At 46.8% G+C, this 13,805-nt stretch overlaps 1 protein-coding gene across 2 annotated transcripts in view; it reads left to right on the top strand.

Moving 5' to 3' along the window:
* The first annotated feature begins 871 nt into the window (after positions 1–871).
* Positions 872–13,805, top strand: part of kdm5a (lysine demethylase 5A) — a 30,086-nt gene continuing 17,152 nt past the window's right edge. Inside the window, exons 1-13 of one of the 2 annotated variants that reach the window (XM_084483431.1) lie at positions 872–2,037; positions 2,895–2,972; positions 3,078–3,200; positions 5,331–5,501; positions 7,316–7,507; positions 8,566–8,644; positions 9,048–9,139; positions 9,514–9,672; positions 10,063–10,182; positions 10,454–10,612; positions 11,036–11,217; positions 11,835–11,997; positions 13,382–13,501. In XM_084483431.1, coding sequence (XP_084339557.1) covers positions 1,891–2,037; positions 2,895–2,972; positions 3,078–3,200; positions 5,331–5,501; positions 7,316–7,507; positions 8,566–8,644; positions 9,048–9,139; positions 9,514–9,672; positions 10,063–10,182; positions 10,454–10,612; positions 11,036–11,217; positions 11,835–11,997; positions 13,382–13,501 — 1,785 coding nt within the window. In that variant the 5' untranslated portion in view covers positions 872–1,890. The remainder of the gene's footprint in view (positions 2,038–2,894; positions 2,973–3,077; positions 3,201–5,330; positions 5,502–7,315; positions 7,508–8,565; positions 8,645–9,047; positions 9,140–9,513; positions 9,673–10,062; positions 10,183–10,453; positions 10,613–11,035; positions 11,218–11,834; positions 11,998–13,381; positions 13,502–13,805) is intronic. The other variant, XM_084483430.1, reaches the window with a different exon arrangement.

Genomic DNA, 13,805 nt, shown 5'->3' with positions numbered 1-13,805 from the left:
ACACAAAGTACTATATATAACTGATATTGAAGAACATCCAGAAACCAAAACAAATAAATCAAAACAACAAACAAACTATTACTTACATTCTATCAGTTTTTGAAATCTTAAAAATTGAAAAACGAATTAAAGAACTCATCCCCTTACAGTTTACCAGATACTAATCATTAACTCATTTATACCCCTTCACTGCTCAGTGCTTCTTTTAATATTGCTCTCTGATCTCTGAACATTCAACGATTTACGGACCCTGGGTGTGACACCGGATGACAAGGGAGAGAATCTGAATAATGCATGATGTGACAAAATGTCATAACCTGTGATTCATAACCTTGGTGTTGCCGATTTCATCTTTGACCCGGTGTGATCTGTTTTTGGTGATCGTGCACTTGACATTTGACCTAATATGTATTTTATCAAAAAGGTAAAATGGGTGATGGGGGTTGACCTCCTGGATGCTCTAATAGTTAGTAATAATAATTAGTCAGTGGTTCACAAATACTGGTACCCCTAGGGGTACTTTGAAGTACTGCAGGGGATACTCCTTGTTCACCCTGAACAAGTTTCAATTCTGAAAGCTGGATGGAAATAGAAAATCGAGAAAATGGACAAGTTGCAATGTAAATCTGAAACAAGGAGAAAGGAGAAACCGTGAAAAAGAATGCACATCTATTGTGCAGTAATAACTCTTAATACACCATGCATTACTGTCTAATACAGTAAACAGGCTCTCTCATGCCCCCTACGCTCCTGCACCTATTCCTACAACGATGGTCTACTTTGTGTTTCGGCGGAGGTCGCGGCGGAAGGTTATGTTATTATGTCTGTGATGAGGCGCTCCTAGCGTTAGCAACGGTTAGCAGAAAAAAATCAAGTGAAACTACAACTCCTTCATTCATTCATGAGCACTTCGCGTTCGGTGGTCTTTAAGAGGTCTTTGAGGTCCACCGGCGAGGCGAGGGGAGACTGCGGCGCAAGGACCGAGAACAACAATGCTTCAATCCCTGCAGGGTGGCTAGCTGCTAGCCACCTACACAGCTAACCGCTCTCCGCTAGCTCCCCGACACAGCTAGCTACTAGCTCCCTGACGTCCATCGCAGCTCGCATCACAGGGACTACTGTTGATCCAAAGGTCGCGTCGGGGGCTGTTTGTGTTCAACTGCACGGACTGATCTCGGATCAGTGACCGCCACACATTTGGCTAACGAGTGTCTAACGAGACTCTCCTTCCGAGGACACGGATGGACTGCTCCGTGTCAACACGACTGCTAAAGTAGTTCAGCAGCACACGTTTCCGACACCAGACCGGGACCAGATGAGTGGAGCTCCGCTGATCCGAGGAGAAGGATCGCCCCTCCAGTAGGACCCAGCGGGACTCCTGAAACCCGGATCCCCGCTGAAGAGGACCCGAGGCGTGTCTGCTCTCCTGTGCCATGAGATGTGCGGGTCTGAGGGGATGTGATCTGGACTGATCCTGGTCCCCCTGCGACCCGGGTCGCGGTGCACCCAGGTTGCCAGGTAGAAGGACCCCGGGGGCGGCTCTGAGCCCGGGGGAGAAGTGCCAGGACTCCCAGGGTGAAGGGACTCCCAGATATGATGGACGACTCGTGTTGCTGTTTTGAAACCAGTCTTCCACTTTCTACTGGACTGTTTTAACCCGGTGTCTGGATTCTCCCCGTGATCGTTTTCAGAGGCTGTTGGTTCTTCTGAGATTTCAAAATGGAAAACCATGAGAGACCCAGCGGGAGTCAACCAGAGACCAGGAGGTGCAGCAGGCTGATCCTGATCCACTGACGCATTTGCTCCCTTTTTTTCTTCTACCCAGATTGGGATCTCATCTAAAGACAATCATTCTGATAGCTTCTGGATATTATTAAAGTACAGCTAAAGATGTCGGGGTTCGCTGAGTTTGTGCCCCCCCCTGAATGTCCAGTCTTCGAGCCAAGTTGGGATGATTTCTCCGACCCGTTGGGGTTCATCAACAAGATCCGACCCATCGCGGAGAAGACGGGCATCTGCAAGATCAGACCCCCCGAGGTGAACTTTAGTGTCTCTGCAGACTTGATCCCCCCCCCACAGTGGGACGTTGTGTGTGTGTGTGTGTGTGTGTGTGTGTGTGTGTGTGTGTGTGTGTGTGTGTGTGTGTGTGTGTGTGTGTGTGTGTGTGTGTGTGTGTGAGATCTGGGGCCTATGTTGTGTTGTGCAATGATATCCCTGGTTAGTAGTTGCATACTGATAATAGAGGACATTTGTTGCAATAGTACTGATAATTGAGGACATTTACATGATGCATATTCGTGTGCATCAGAAGGAAAATAGAAAATAGTACTTTTTCGTGTGCGTTATTTATGGGCAAGAATTCGAGACTATGTCAGGCCTGTAGTGTCTCTGTCCTCACAATAAGCGATTGTTGACATTGATTCCGGCATTGGTTTTCAATGAAATACATTCTATGAATGGAGCACAACGGATGCGTATTAGATGATTGTTACCAGAGGATCGGTTATTGTTGCACATATTTTTGTCTAATCAGGATTACAAAGAACATTAATCTAATAAGAATAACAATGAATGTCCCGTCTGGCCTTCTAGTGTCGCTGTGACCAATAGATGCCGGTGGTTATGCCTCATGAATGACCTAGTCCAACACACATATACACATAATATCGGACAAATGCATCATTATACTACGAAACTACCATCGGTCTTCTTTTGTGCTCTATTTTGTAGACAACATGTGTCGTATTGTTGCTGAACTTGAATCAGTAATGTGTTTAGTAAGGACCACTGTCTAAACTGTGTTGTACTCTGTATTTGTGGTACTATTTGTTCATGTTTTACCATACATTTATTTAGGGGATGGGTTTACATATGTGTTTGTTTTTCTCTGGTAGGATTGGCAGCCTCCTTTTGCTTGTGATGTTCATAATTTCCGCTTCACGCCGCGAGTCCAAAGACTCAATGAACTGGAGGTAAGTGTCCCCTTTGAGCAGTAGTAATCATATTAATAACCATGGTAATAACAATGATCTCACAAGTGTGTGTGTGTGTGTGCGTGTGCGTGCGCGCACGTCCAGGCTCTCACCAGGGTGAGGCTGAACTTCCTGGACCAGATCGCTAAGTTCTGGGAGCTGCAGGGTTCCAAGATCCGGTTCCCCCACGTGGAGCGGAAGATACTGGACCTCTACCGCCTCAGCAAGGTGACCCATTCACCGAAAGCATAAGTCCATATTCTTTAGAGATGTTCCGGTTCCATTTTCTTCCTTTCCGATACAGATTCCTGCACTTTCTTATTAAAGGGTTCTCTTACGATGACAGCAATGTGTAGTTGGCTCATTAACTGTCGACAATTTTTTCTTTTAGGAACTAGATCATTTACATTTATAATCTATAATTATAATAATACATTTGTTTTCTTGTGGTTAAGCATGAGTATCCATTTTTTTCTGATACTGGTATCAGTATCGGAACAACTCTAATATTCTTAGGGTGATAACCAACAATGGGGGATTTTGGTTGGGCGCACAGGTGCTCCAAGATAATAATCCCTTTCACCATTAAAGCAAAACTACAGATCCGTCCCACCAAGCTAAAGCAGTTTCCATGTTGTCTCCTGACAATCCCACCCCCTCTGTATTCATCATGATCATGAGCCGATCAGGAACAGATAACAGAATCCATGTGACATGTCCCGTATTCTGAACGGCTGCTCTGTTTCTAAAGGCCTGTACGTCACCCGGCGCGACCGGATAGTTGGTAACCAAGGACATCACAGCCACTACTAACCCCTTTATGTCCAAACACCCCTGTGCCAAACCATGCAAGTTCAACTTCTGTCATATTAAGAGGGAGTGATACTGTAAGATCGCCACCCACACCCCAGATGTTTTTATTTTTGATGAGCTCTGAAAGGTCTCGGTTTCGGAGGCAGGCTGTACCTTTTTGTTATTATAATATTTTACATTCAGCATTTAAAATGGGTACTGCAGTACAAATAACCAAGATGAAGAGAGAGTTGACTCTGCCCTCTCCTCCGACTTGAAGCTCACGCGGACTGTACGCAGAAAGAGGTCGAGGACCGGTTGTCACACCTTTTATCATAAGATATGATCTTGAGACAAGATGAATAATTCTATTTTGACAATGACAAGCGACGACGATTATTTATCGATTTATATTTTTTGAACTCTGTTTTTATTCTTTACTGCCGTTTTTATTTCTAGGCTTGACTGGAAAATCGATGATCTTTTGTTTTCGGTTTGGCTTAACTTTTCTTTATATATATATACTTTTTTTTATTTTTAATATAACTATTTTTAATTATTCTCTTTATGGGAGAAAGCAATGATCTTTTTCTGTTACTGTAGCTAACTGTTAAAAGTCTATAACTTTTACTAACACAGTTAGTAAGTCGATCGGCTGATATGTCACAATTTTAATAACGTTTGCAAATGATGAACCGGCACGCGGGGCTCGTTAATGCATCCGTCTTGAGATCGTTCTGGGTGCTGTCTCCGTCTTTCAGATGCGTCTCAGTGGTTCACCTGCATTTCAGCGGTTCTCTGGTCATGGAGCTTTTTCCAAAGGGGACGAGGCTCTAATGCTCTGTCCTATTTGAGTCCGAGTTGATCCAGTTTGTTTGCTTGCTTCCATGGCCGCAGCGCGCCATGTTTGTGTTCCACTTTGTCTCATATCTGGCAACCCGGGGAACTCTGGGAATGGTGAATCATAACACACGAGGGAATCATAACACGCGGGCCGAACCGAAAACAAACAGTCGAACCTGGAACGTGAGAAAACATACCGGCTGTAGCATTTGTTTGTCGGAGAAGGCGGTATTTCGACTGAGTATGTTTCCCTTAAGCTATGATGACATATTGTGGTATTTTATGATTTGGTCCAGTACATTTGTGACAAATAGCTCCTTTTTAAAAAGACTAAATCTTTGAAATATGAGCATAGACTCCAAGTCTTATTGTCTATAGGTGCCAGCGACTGGTCTTCATGCCCACTCAAAGCGTTTTTACAATATTGCCTAACATTCACCCATTCATGAACACATTCACACACCAACGGAGGTGTCGAACATGCATGCCGACAACCTTGGGCATGTGCCATGCTCAGGGACTCCTCGACACTAGGAGGAGCAGGGGATCGAACTAGCAACCTTCCGGTTACAAGCCAACCCGACCTACCCCCTGAGCTACATGCCGCCCCCTTGGTGCTTGCTATCTGTACCCTTGATTTGTATACACTTCATCATAACCTGTACATACTACTGACCAGTATTTACGTCCCGTTTATCATTTTGTATTTTGCGTGTGTTTCAGATGGTGTCGTCCGAGGGGGGCTTTGTGACGGTGTGTAAGGAGAAGTGGTGGTCCAAGGTGGCCAGTCGCATGGGCTTCCCCCCTGGCAGAGGGGTGGGCTCCTTGCTCCGCTCCCACTACGAGAAGATCCTCTACCCCTACGAACTCTTCCAGTCCGGAGCCTCGCTCACTGTGAGTGACCCCTGACCCCTGACCCCCGACCACCCCGTGTACCCTGTGTCTGTGGTACTCACTGTAGTGTCCATCTCTGGTACTCCCCTGTACTGTTTAGTCAATCGCTCTTGGCCAACCCAGGCACTTCTGTGTTCTAAATGTTCTACTGAGACGGATGACTCACTTGTTCAGAGTTCACCTAGCCTCTGCATAGCCTCCCACACACCCCCCAACCCCCCTCTTACGCACTTATTGTATAGTGTACATCCTGTCACTTAATGTACACACTTATTGTATGTTGTACGTGTTGGCATTTAAAAATAGTACTTAGCATTGTGTAGCATCTTATCCTTGCTATCTTTGTTGTATTCAAGGGATGGGTTAACCTAGCGATTGTTAGTGCTTGGCACTTGGTTCTATGAATGTCCTTACTGTACCGACAGCGATGTATTGTTTCTCTTTCTTCTCACAAATGTACTTATTGTAAGTCGCCTTGGATAAAAGCGTCTGCTAAATGTAAACGATGACCCGATTGGCTCGTTCGCACGAGCAATGACATCATTCTATTGGCTGACACGGATGTGGTCACATGGGCGAGCGGCAGTGTCTGCACAACACGAGCCGTCTAGGTTTCTGAACGCTGTACCATAAGGGGAGAACGATAATATTTCGTACCGCCAGATCTGTACGGTAAATCTTTTTTCTGCCAGTGAGAGACCCTCCGTGAGGAAATGAGAAAGCTACAGATTTGCAAACTTGCCACCGTGCTAGAAGGTGATCAGAGAGTCTGAGGTAGCAGCAGAGGTTGAACTCAAAGCGTTTCTGCCTAACACTAACTGTCAACTGTCAACCACAGAGTTGACACTTCCGTTATTGTACGATAACGTTTGTATCTACTTTTATCAGTCGGTCTACCCCTTCTGATGTGGGCTTGATTTTAGTTGATCTAACCACAGACCTTTAGCTTTGCTGAAAGAAACGACAGCAGTCTACCTGTTGCATGCCGGAGAAACTTTTGGTAGCAGAGACCCTGACATTGAATCAGACTGGGCTGTTTTACAATGGGTACTTTATCAGAGGCAGGTATCCTAAATAAGTTCTGCAGAGGAAAGTCATGGTGTTTAATCTCTTGGTTTAAAAAAACAAACACTCTCTGGCCTTCTTCAATCCTGTCCATGTTCTTATAACACATCAATTGTCTGTCACAATTGATAATGGAGATGTTGTTTCTCGGGGCAAACACATCTAACCCCTGGCTGCAGCGGGGCTACGGTAATTAGTGGCCTGACTCCGAAACCTCTCCGATGGCTACCGGGGAGGCTGAAGTGCACACTGTGCATGGAAACAGTGCCCCCTTTGTCTGCATGGCATGTCAGGTTTCACGTCGCCAGAGCTGGTGGTATTGATCAAAGACAAAAAAAAGTCTTGTTGGACTGACCTCATAGAAAGAGGCAGGTCTAAAGCGTTTTATTTTTTACTTTTGTGTGTTTTTGATTTGAAAATGTGTTTTTGTTTCATGGAAATGGATTGCATTCATGTTGCGCTTTTCTAACCAGTGGCCCACTCAAAGCGCTTTACAATATTGCCTTACATTCACCCATTCATGCACACATTCACACATGGCTCCTTAGGGTTCAGGTTAAAGGCAAGTCATTATTATACATTCTTTCAAGTGTAGAACTTAATGGTATTCCCCGGTTCTTGTATTAACTAGAGAAATAAGTTTAGAAAAAAACGGTTGAAATTCACTTCAAGCTCATTTTTTACCATTTTTCACTATTTTTCACTATTTTTCACTATTTTTCACTATTTTTCTTCTTCTGTGCTTTCAGGGCATCCAGCGCCTGTACGAGGAGGGGGAGGAGCTGGAGGAGGCAGACGAGGGCGTGGGGGAGGAGCCGGGCATGGACGAGGAGCAGGAGGAGGAGGAGGAGGAAGAGGAGGAGAGAGAGAGGGACGGCTGCGAGCCGCAGAGCAAAGACTCCCTGCTGCCCGAGCGTCGCTCCCGACGTTTGAAATCCGAGGTAAATGATGACATCGCTGAAATATTAAAGGACCTCTACTCTACCACCTGGTGGGCCGTTATTAGCTATTAAAAGCCATATTAAAATGTGTGACATCCAGGTTGGACACCCAGATGTACGATAGATGGATCAAGTCCAGCGGGTGGGCTGGCAGGCTAATCTATCTATCCTAATATAAGTCTTCGGTGACATGCCCCATGTGTGATGTCACGGTAGAATCTGTTTTGATGACTTGATGACTTTCAATAAGACAAAATTGTCAATATTGTCCGTAAGGGCCTTCATAAGGTGGTTGGTTAGAGGAAGAGGAAGGGTCTTTGTGTGAAAAAGTCCCTCCTCTTTACTTATTCCCATGAAAACATTGATATAATATATATATAAACCTATAGGAGTGAAAATTAGGACAGACTCATGTTTCAGACTGACACAACGCGTCTCTCATACTCCTCATCTCTAAGACGGATAGGAACTTGTTTAAAGTGCATAGACAAAACATTTGACAGTTGCTGTTGCCAGGACAATCTACACACCTGTGCACCAACCAAACGAGAGTCAGAGAGAAAGGATGAACGCAGCACACTACAGGATGCGCTAGTTTGCGAGCTGAGGTCAACAGAGATGCTTGGAGTATACAATGGATACGCCCTAATTCTGGGCGATATGGCTGAAAGACATATCACAATATAACTTGTTCATATTGATCGATATCGATAACTATTGATCATTTTAATTACCTTTAAATACTAGGAATTACCATGCTGGATTTAAACACTTCTGTTTAACACTTAATATGACCTTCCACTGTTCTTCATTGATAAATACGCCAATGTCGACACAACAATGAAAAAAAAAAGTAAGGAAACAAAGTATGGAACCGTGTTTGTGTAACAAACCCAGATGCTAGATTCGGTGGTCCAGTATCTTATCGATATATATTGAACATGTTTTATATTTATATTGATCAAAAGTTTATCACGATACGATAATTTATTGATTTATTGCCCAGGCCTACGCCCCAGAGTTTGACCCTCACACCTGCTGTTTTCTCTGTCCTCCAGAGGGAAAACAAGAAGCCCAAGACCCTGAAGATATTCGGGGTGGACTCCAGGATGGTGGGCTTGGAGATCGTGCCAGCAGGTAGGGGAACGAACCAGACGCAGGGTTAGATGAACGACCAGGGACGATAATAAGATCTCCACCCTCGATCATATCTCAAACGACCTTATCTGTGTTTCAATCAACCCAGCTGAGGATATGACAACCAATGAATGTCGTGCCAATGTTGTAATTCTATGCGACTTCAATCACGTGTACAAATATAGTCCAGTTGGCATTTTGCAAGGTCTTCTGTCAGTCAAATCATTGTTTGTCCTGGGAAGATCAGTCTTCTGACTTGTCCTGCGCAGATCAGTCTTCTGACTTGTCCTGTGTAGATCAGTCTTCAGACTCAAATGTGTTGTGATTAGCGCATGAGTCACGGCTAACGTAAAGCGCCTCCTCGGTTTTTGACCCTGGCGTGTTGTTGCCGTCCTCCACGCAGACGAGGGGCTCCACAAGAGACAGCGACACCTCAAGGCCCAGGCGTTCGCCATCAAGATGAGGCCCCGCAAGGACTCTCTGGAGGTCAACTTTGTGAGTATCGCACCCCACCAGAAGACACACGAAGAAAGACCTTGGCTGTCACGAGAAGACAAGAAGAGTGAGGGACTTCTAGAGCGTGTGCTCGAGAAGACGGCCAGAGTGAGGGGCGTCTAGAAGGCCCTCACTCTGGCTGTCTACTAGACTCTAGAAGACAGCCAGTGAGGGGCTTTTAGAGCTGATGCCCTAGAATCTCTAGAGCATCAGCTCTAGATGCCCCTCCCCCTGGCTGTCACAAGAAGACAGCCAGAGTGAGCCCTCATAGCAATTAAGCTATGAGGCTATCGATATATTGGTTGTTATGAGTGGCGTTGTGTTTGACCCACGACCGGTCGGTGTGTGTGTGTGCGTGCGTGCGTGCGGTTCAGATCGACCTGTACCTGTGCCTGGTGTGTGGCCGTGGGGACGAGGAGGAGCGCCTCCTGCTGTGTGACGGCTGCGACGACAGCTACCACACCTTCTGCCTGATCCCGCCCCTCCAGGACGTGCCGCGCGGCGACTGGCGCTGCCCCAAGTGTGTGGCCGAGGTACCGTACTTTACGCGCTTTACTCGTTCTTTCTGTTTTTATGTGTGTTAACTTTTTTTTTTTCCACAATGTTTGTTATGATTTTTGGAATGCACCAAACACCAGGAAAAAGTATGTGTGTGCTTGACTTAAAAAAAGTGAAACCCTTTCATTGACAATGGTGACAGCGACATTACTTGATTGGGATTGGTTAAAAGGATTTATCTGCCGGCCTGAGCTATAAGATATAGTAAATATATAAAAATATAAAATATATATTTTTTTCCATTTCTAACAAGTTCCAATAGATGCCACTAAATCCTACAAACTGCACCTCTCAGTAGTACTAGTTTAAGAGCGTCAAGGTAAGCTCATGTCTGTCTTCTTCCCCCCCCCCCCCCCGGACTGTAGGAGTGCAGTAAGCCCAGGGAGGCGTTTGGGTTCGAGCAGGCGGTCAGGGAATACAGCCTGCAAAGCTTCGGAGAGATGGCCGACCACTTCAAGTCGGACTACTTCAACATGCCCGTTCACGTATGTAGATGTGATCTCATCCTTCAACCGCCCGCTTCCTGGCCCCCTCATCAGAGGTCCAGGGGGCTACAGACTAGCCAGGCGTCCGTTCGGACGTCTAGTGCTGGGACGAGGATGAGGAGACCGTTCTACTAGAACCATCTTTCTCTCCTTCAGACTAGATGTTTTGTTTATGACTCAAGATGAACGGAGCGTTCTACTAGAACCGTCTCTCTCCTTCAGACTGGATATTCTGTTTATGAATGAAGACACTTGTCCCTCTCTCCTCCAGATGGTTCCCACAGAGCTGGTGGAGAAGGAGTTCTGGCGGCTGGTGAGCAGCATCGAGGAGGACGTGATCGTGGAGTACGGAGCGGACATCAGCTCCAAGGAGGTGGGCAGCGGCTTCCCCGTCCGCGACGGCAAGAGACGGCTGCTGGGGGACGAGGAGGTGAGGAGGACGCAGTGGCGTCTTCAGATTCATGTATTCATGTATTTGTGATTCATGTTGTCATGATTCTGAACACTTTATCGCCCGCACGATGAGACCTGCGTAAAGGAAGCAGGACAGAAACGTGCAAACAAGAAAACAAATGATTGCACCTTAAAGTAGAGATGTTCCGATACCATTTTATACTTCAGATGTTCCGATACATTTTATACCATTTTATACACGATACCGATTCCTGAAATTGCGTATCGGCTGATACCGTGTATATAACGATACAGCTAGCATTGTAACTACTAATAGCACTCCTTATTGAACAGTTATTGAACAACATACCGTGACCATAAGAGCTGATCAGTGGCCCTCTGCAAGTTCCCTTTGTTGAGCTGCAGCCAAGCTAAACTAAGGTGCGGTCTGTTCCTTCAGGAGTACGCCAGCTCTGGCTGGAACCTGACCAACCTGCCGGTGCTGGAGCAGTCGGTGCTGACCCACATCAACGCCGACATCTCGGGCATGAAGGTGCCCTGGCTCTACGTGGGCATGTGCTTCTCCTCCTTCTGCTGGCACATCGAGGACCACTGGAGCTACTCCATCAACTTCCTGCACTGGTGAGCTCCCACGCGCACGCTCGTCGGGCTTCCCCGCAAACATCGTTTACCGATAGCCTTTGTCAAAGGGTCACTTTGTCACTTTGGCGGGCTCTCCCATGAGAGCACTCCCGACTCCCACGAAGGTAAACATCTTTGTACTTTGTTCTCAAAGTACTTGCCAAAGTTTGTCTACAAACTCCGCCCTGACTGACAAACATTGATTCCGTAAGACGGAGGTGCTATATTGCCAGTCGCTACATGGAAGTGATTTGGACAAATTATAGTTGCAACAGAGACGATGGGAGAGATGGTGATGTGGTCTCATCACCCAGATGTGTTGTTCTTTAAGGCTTTGCCCTCTTATGTACTTTCATCGCTGTTTTGTCTTAAGGGTTTAGTACGACTGTGAGGGACTGCAAAGTTGTTGTAATTTGACGGTTGTATTTTGAATGCTGATCACCGTCTTCATCCTTTCTTCTCTCCCTCATGCTCTCTCCATCCATCTCCATGCTCCTCCTCATCTACTCATCCTTCTCTCTCTCTCTCTCTCTCTCTCTCTCTCTCTCTCTCTCTCTCTCTCTCTCTCTCCCTCTCTCCCTCTCTCCCTCTCCCCCTCCCTCCCTCCCCCCCCCCAGGGGGGAGCCTAAGACGTGGTACGGGGTCCCGGCGTCGGCCGCGGAGCAGCTGGAGGCGGTGATGAAGAAGCTGGCCCCGGAGCTGTTTGACTCCCAGCCCGACCTGCTCCACCAGCTGGTGACCATCATGAACCCCAACGTGCTCATGGAGCACGGCGTTCCCGTACGTACCCCCACCTCCTGAGAACAGGGCTGTCGCCACGCGGACGTTTAGCTGACATTATTGTTTCCCCCCCCCCCCCCCCCGTTCCATTCATCAAATGGTTCAATGGGTTAAAAACACGTTTTATTTGAATAAAGCATTAAAAAGCGACAACTACAGTGTCACAAGTCAGTGCTGCGTATCTGCGTTTTGGATCCACTCTTGGTCCGAGTCCGACTCGGTTACGGCAGGGGTTAGAAGCGAAGGTCGAATGTGCAGGTCGCACACCATTTGCAGCGTGTGGCTCAGGAGGTAGCGCGGGTTGGCTGGTAACCAGAAGGGTTTCTGGTTCGATCCCCGGCTCCTCCTAGCTGAGTGTATATGTCCCCTGAGCGAGACACCTCGCCCTAACCGCTCCCGACGAGCTGGCTGTCGTCTTGCGTGGTTGACACCGCCGTCGGTGTGTGAACGTGTGCATGAATGGGTGAATGTTGTGCCATATTGTAAGGCGCTGTGAGTGGCCGCTGGATATAAAAGCGCTGTATAAATTAAGTCCATTTACCACTTGAGCCACAGAGCGCCGCGTCGTGTAGTAGAATGAACAACCGTCAGAAGATGGGATTTAAGGTCTTGTAACTGTTTTGTGTTTAGTATGATTGGTGGTAATGGATGGCCCTGAGAGAAGTGCTGGCAGTTATTGTGTGGCTGTATGGCTGCGCTGGTGTGAGCACTCTCACTCTCAGAAACCCGACCCACTTAACTTCCAATAAAGGAATGGAGGAGCAAACGGAACAAAAAGTCTTTTTTTTTTGTGCAAACCACCACATTAGTGCAATACATGAGTGGGGTGCATCGCCAGAATGTAAAAGAATCCTGGGAGAGCCTTGATTATTATTATTAATATTTCTCTAAGGCGCAGGTAGGAGTTGTAGCATCTTGCTCAAGGATGCCACAGGTAGAATCAGGGCCGTAGGCAGGGTTTAGAAATTGGTGAGATCCCAGATTTCTTTATTTTAATGGAGCTTATTTTACTGCATTTGTGGACAAGGAAAAGTCATCCGAAAATGACACGTACAAACACAAGCTATACACTACACACAAACTCTTACCTTCCATTCAATCGCTACAGAGGGACTTGTTGGCAAAAAATACTTTTATTAAAATATTATTATATTTTGTCTGTGTGTCACGATAACATATTCAATTTGTTATTGCTGGATATGGCCATGGGTAGAATGTGGACGTTGTGGTTGAGACGCACAACCCTTCAGCCGAGAGACAAGCGCCCTGACCACTATCCTGCCCTCGGAAGGATATGTTGGATTGTGGTTTTTACAGTTCAGACTGCTCTTTTAGTTTAGAGTTGCTCATTAACTGTCGTGGTCGTGGCTGTCTTCCCCTCCAGGTGTACAGGACCAATCAGTGCGCCGGAGAGTTCGTGGTGACCTTCCCCAGGGCCTATCACAGTGGCTTCAACCAGGGCTACAACTTTGCAGAGGCGGTCAACTTCTGCACAGCGGACTGGGTGAGCAGAGAACCAGGACTCGTAGCTAGACCGGCCGCCGACATCACCCTGGCCTGCACACTCTCAGCCAATCATAGAACCGCTGCAGCACCAGTGTTAACCAGAGGTGATGCTGTGGTGGTGGGTCCGACAGAAGAAAGTCCTCGCGTGGATGTTTAGAGACAGCCTCCGAATCTTGACTGAACAAGACCCAGCGATACGTAATCAGAATCTGAATTGTAACATAAACACCGCAGTGGTGGAACGAGCTCCATGCCGATCAAGTCAGGACCCCACGTCAAGTCAGGACCCCAGAGTCGCTCAC

The sequence above is a fragment of the Micromesistius poutassou genome (genome assembly GCF_964030765.1).
Source record: "Micromesistius poutassou genome assembly, chromosome: 18".
Lineage (NCBI taxonomy): Eukaryota > Metazoa > Chordata > Actinopteri > Gadiformes > Gadidae > Micromesistius > Micromesistius poutassou.
The sequence above is the reverse complement of the archived record's forward strand: the minus strand, read 5'-3'. Positions and strand labels throughout refer to the sequence as shown.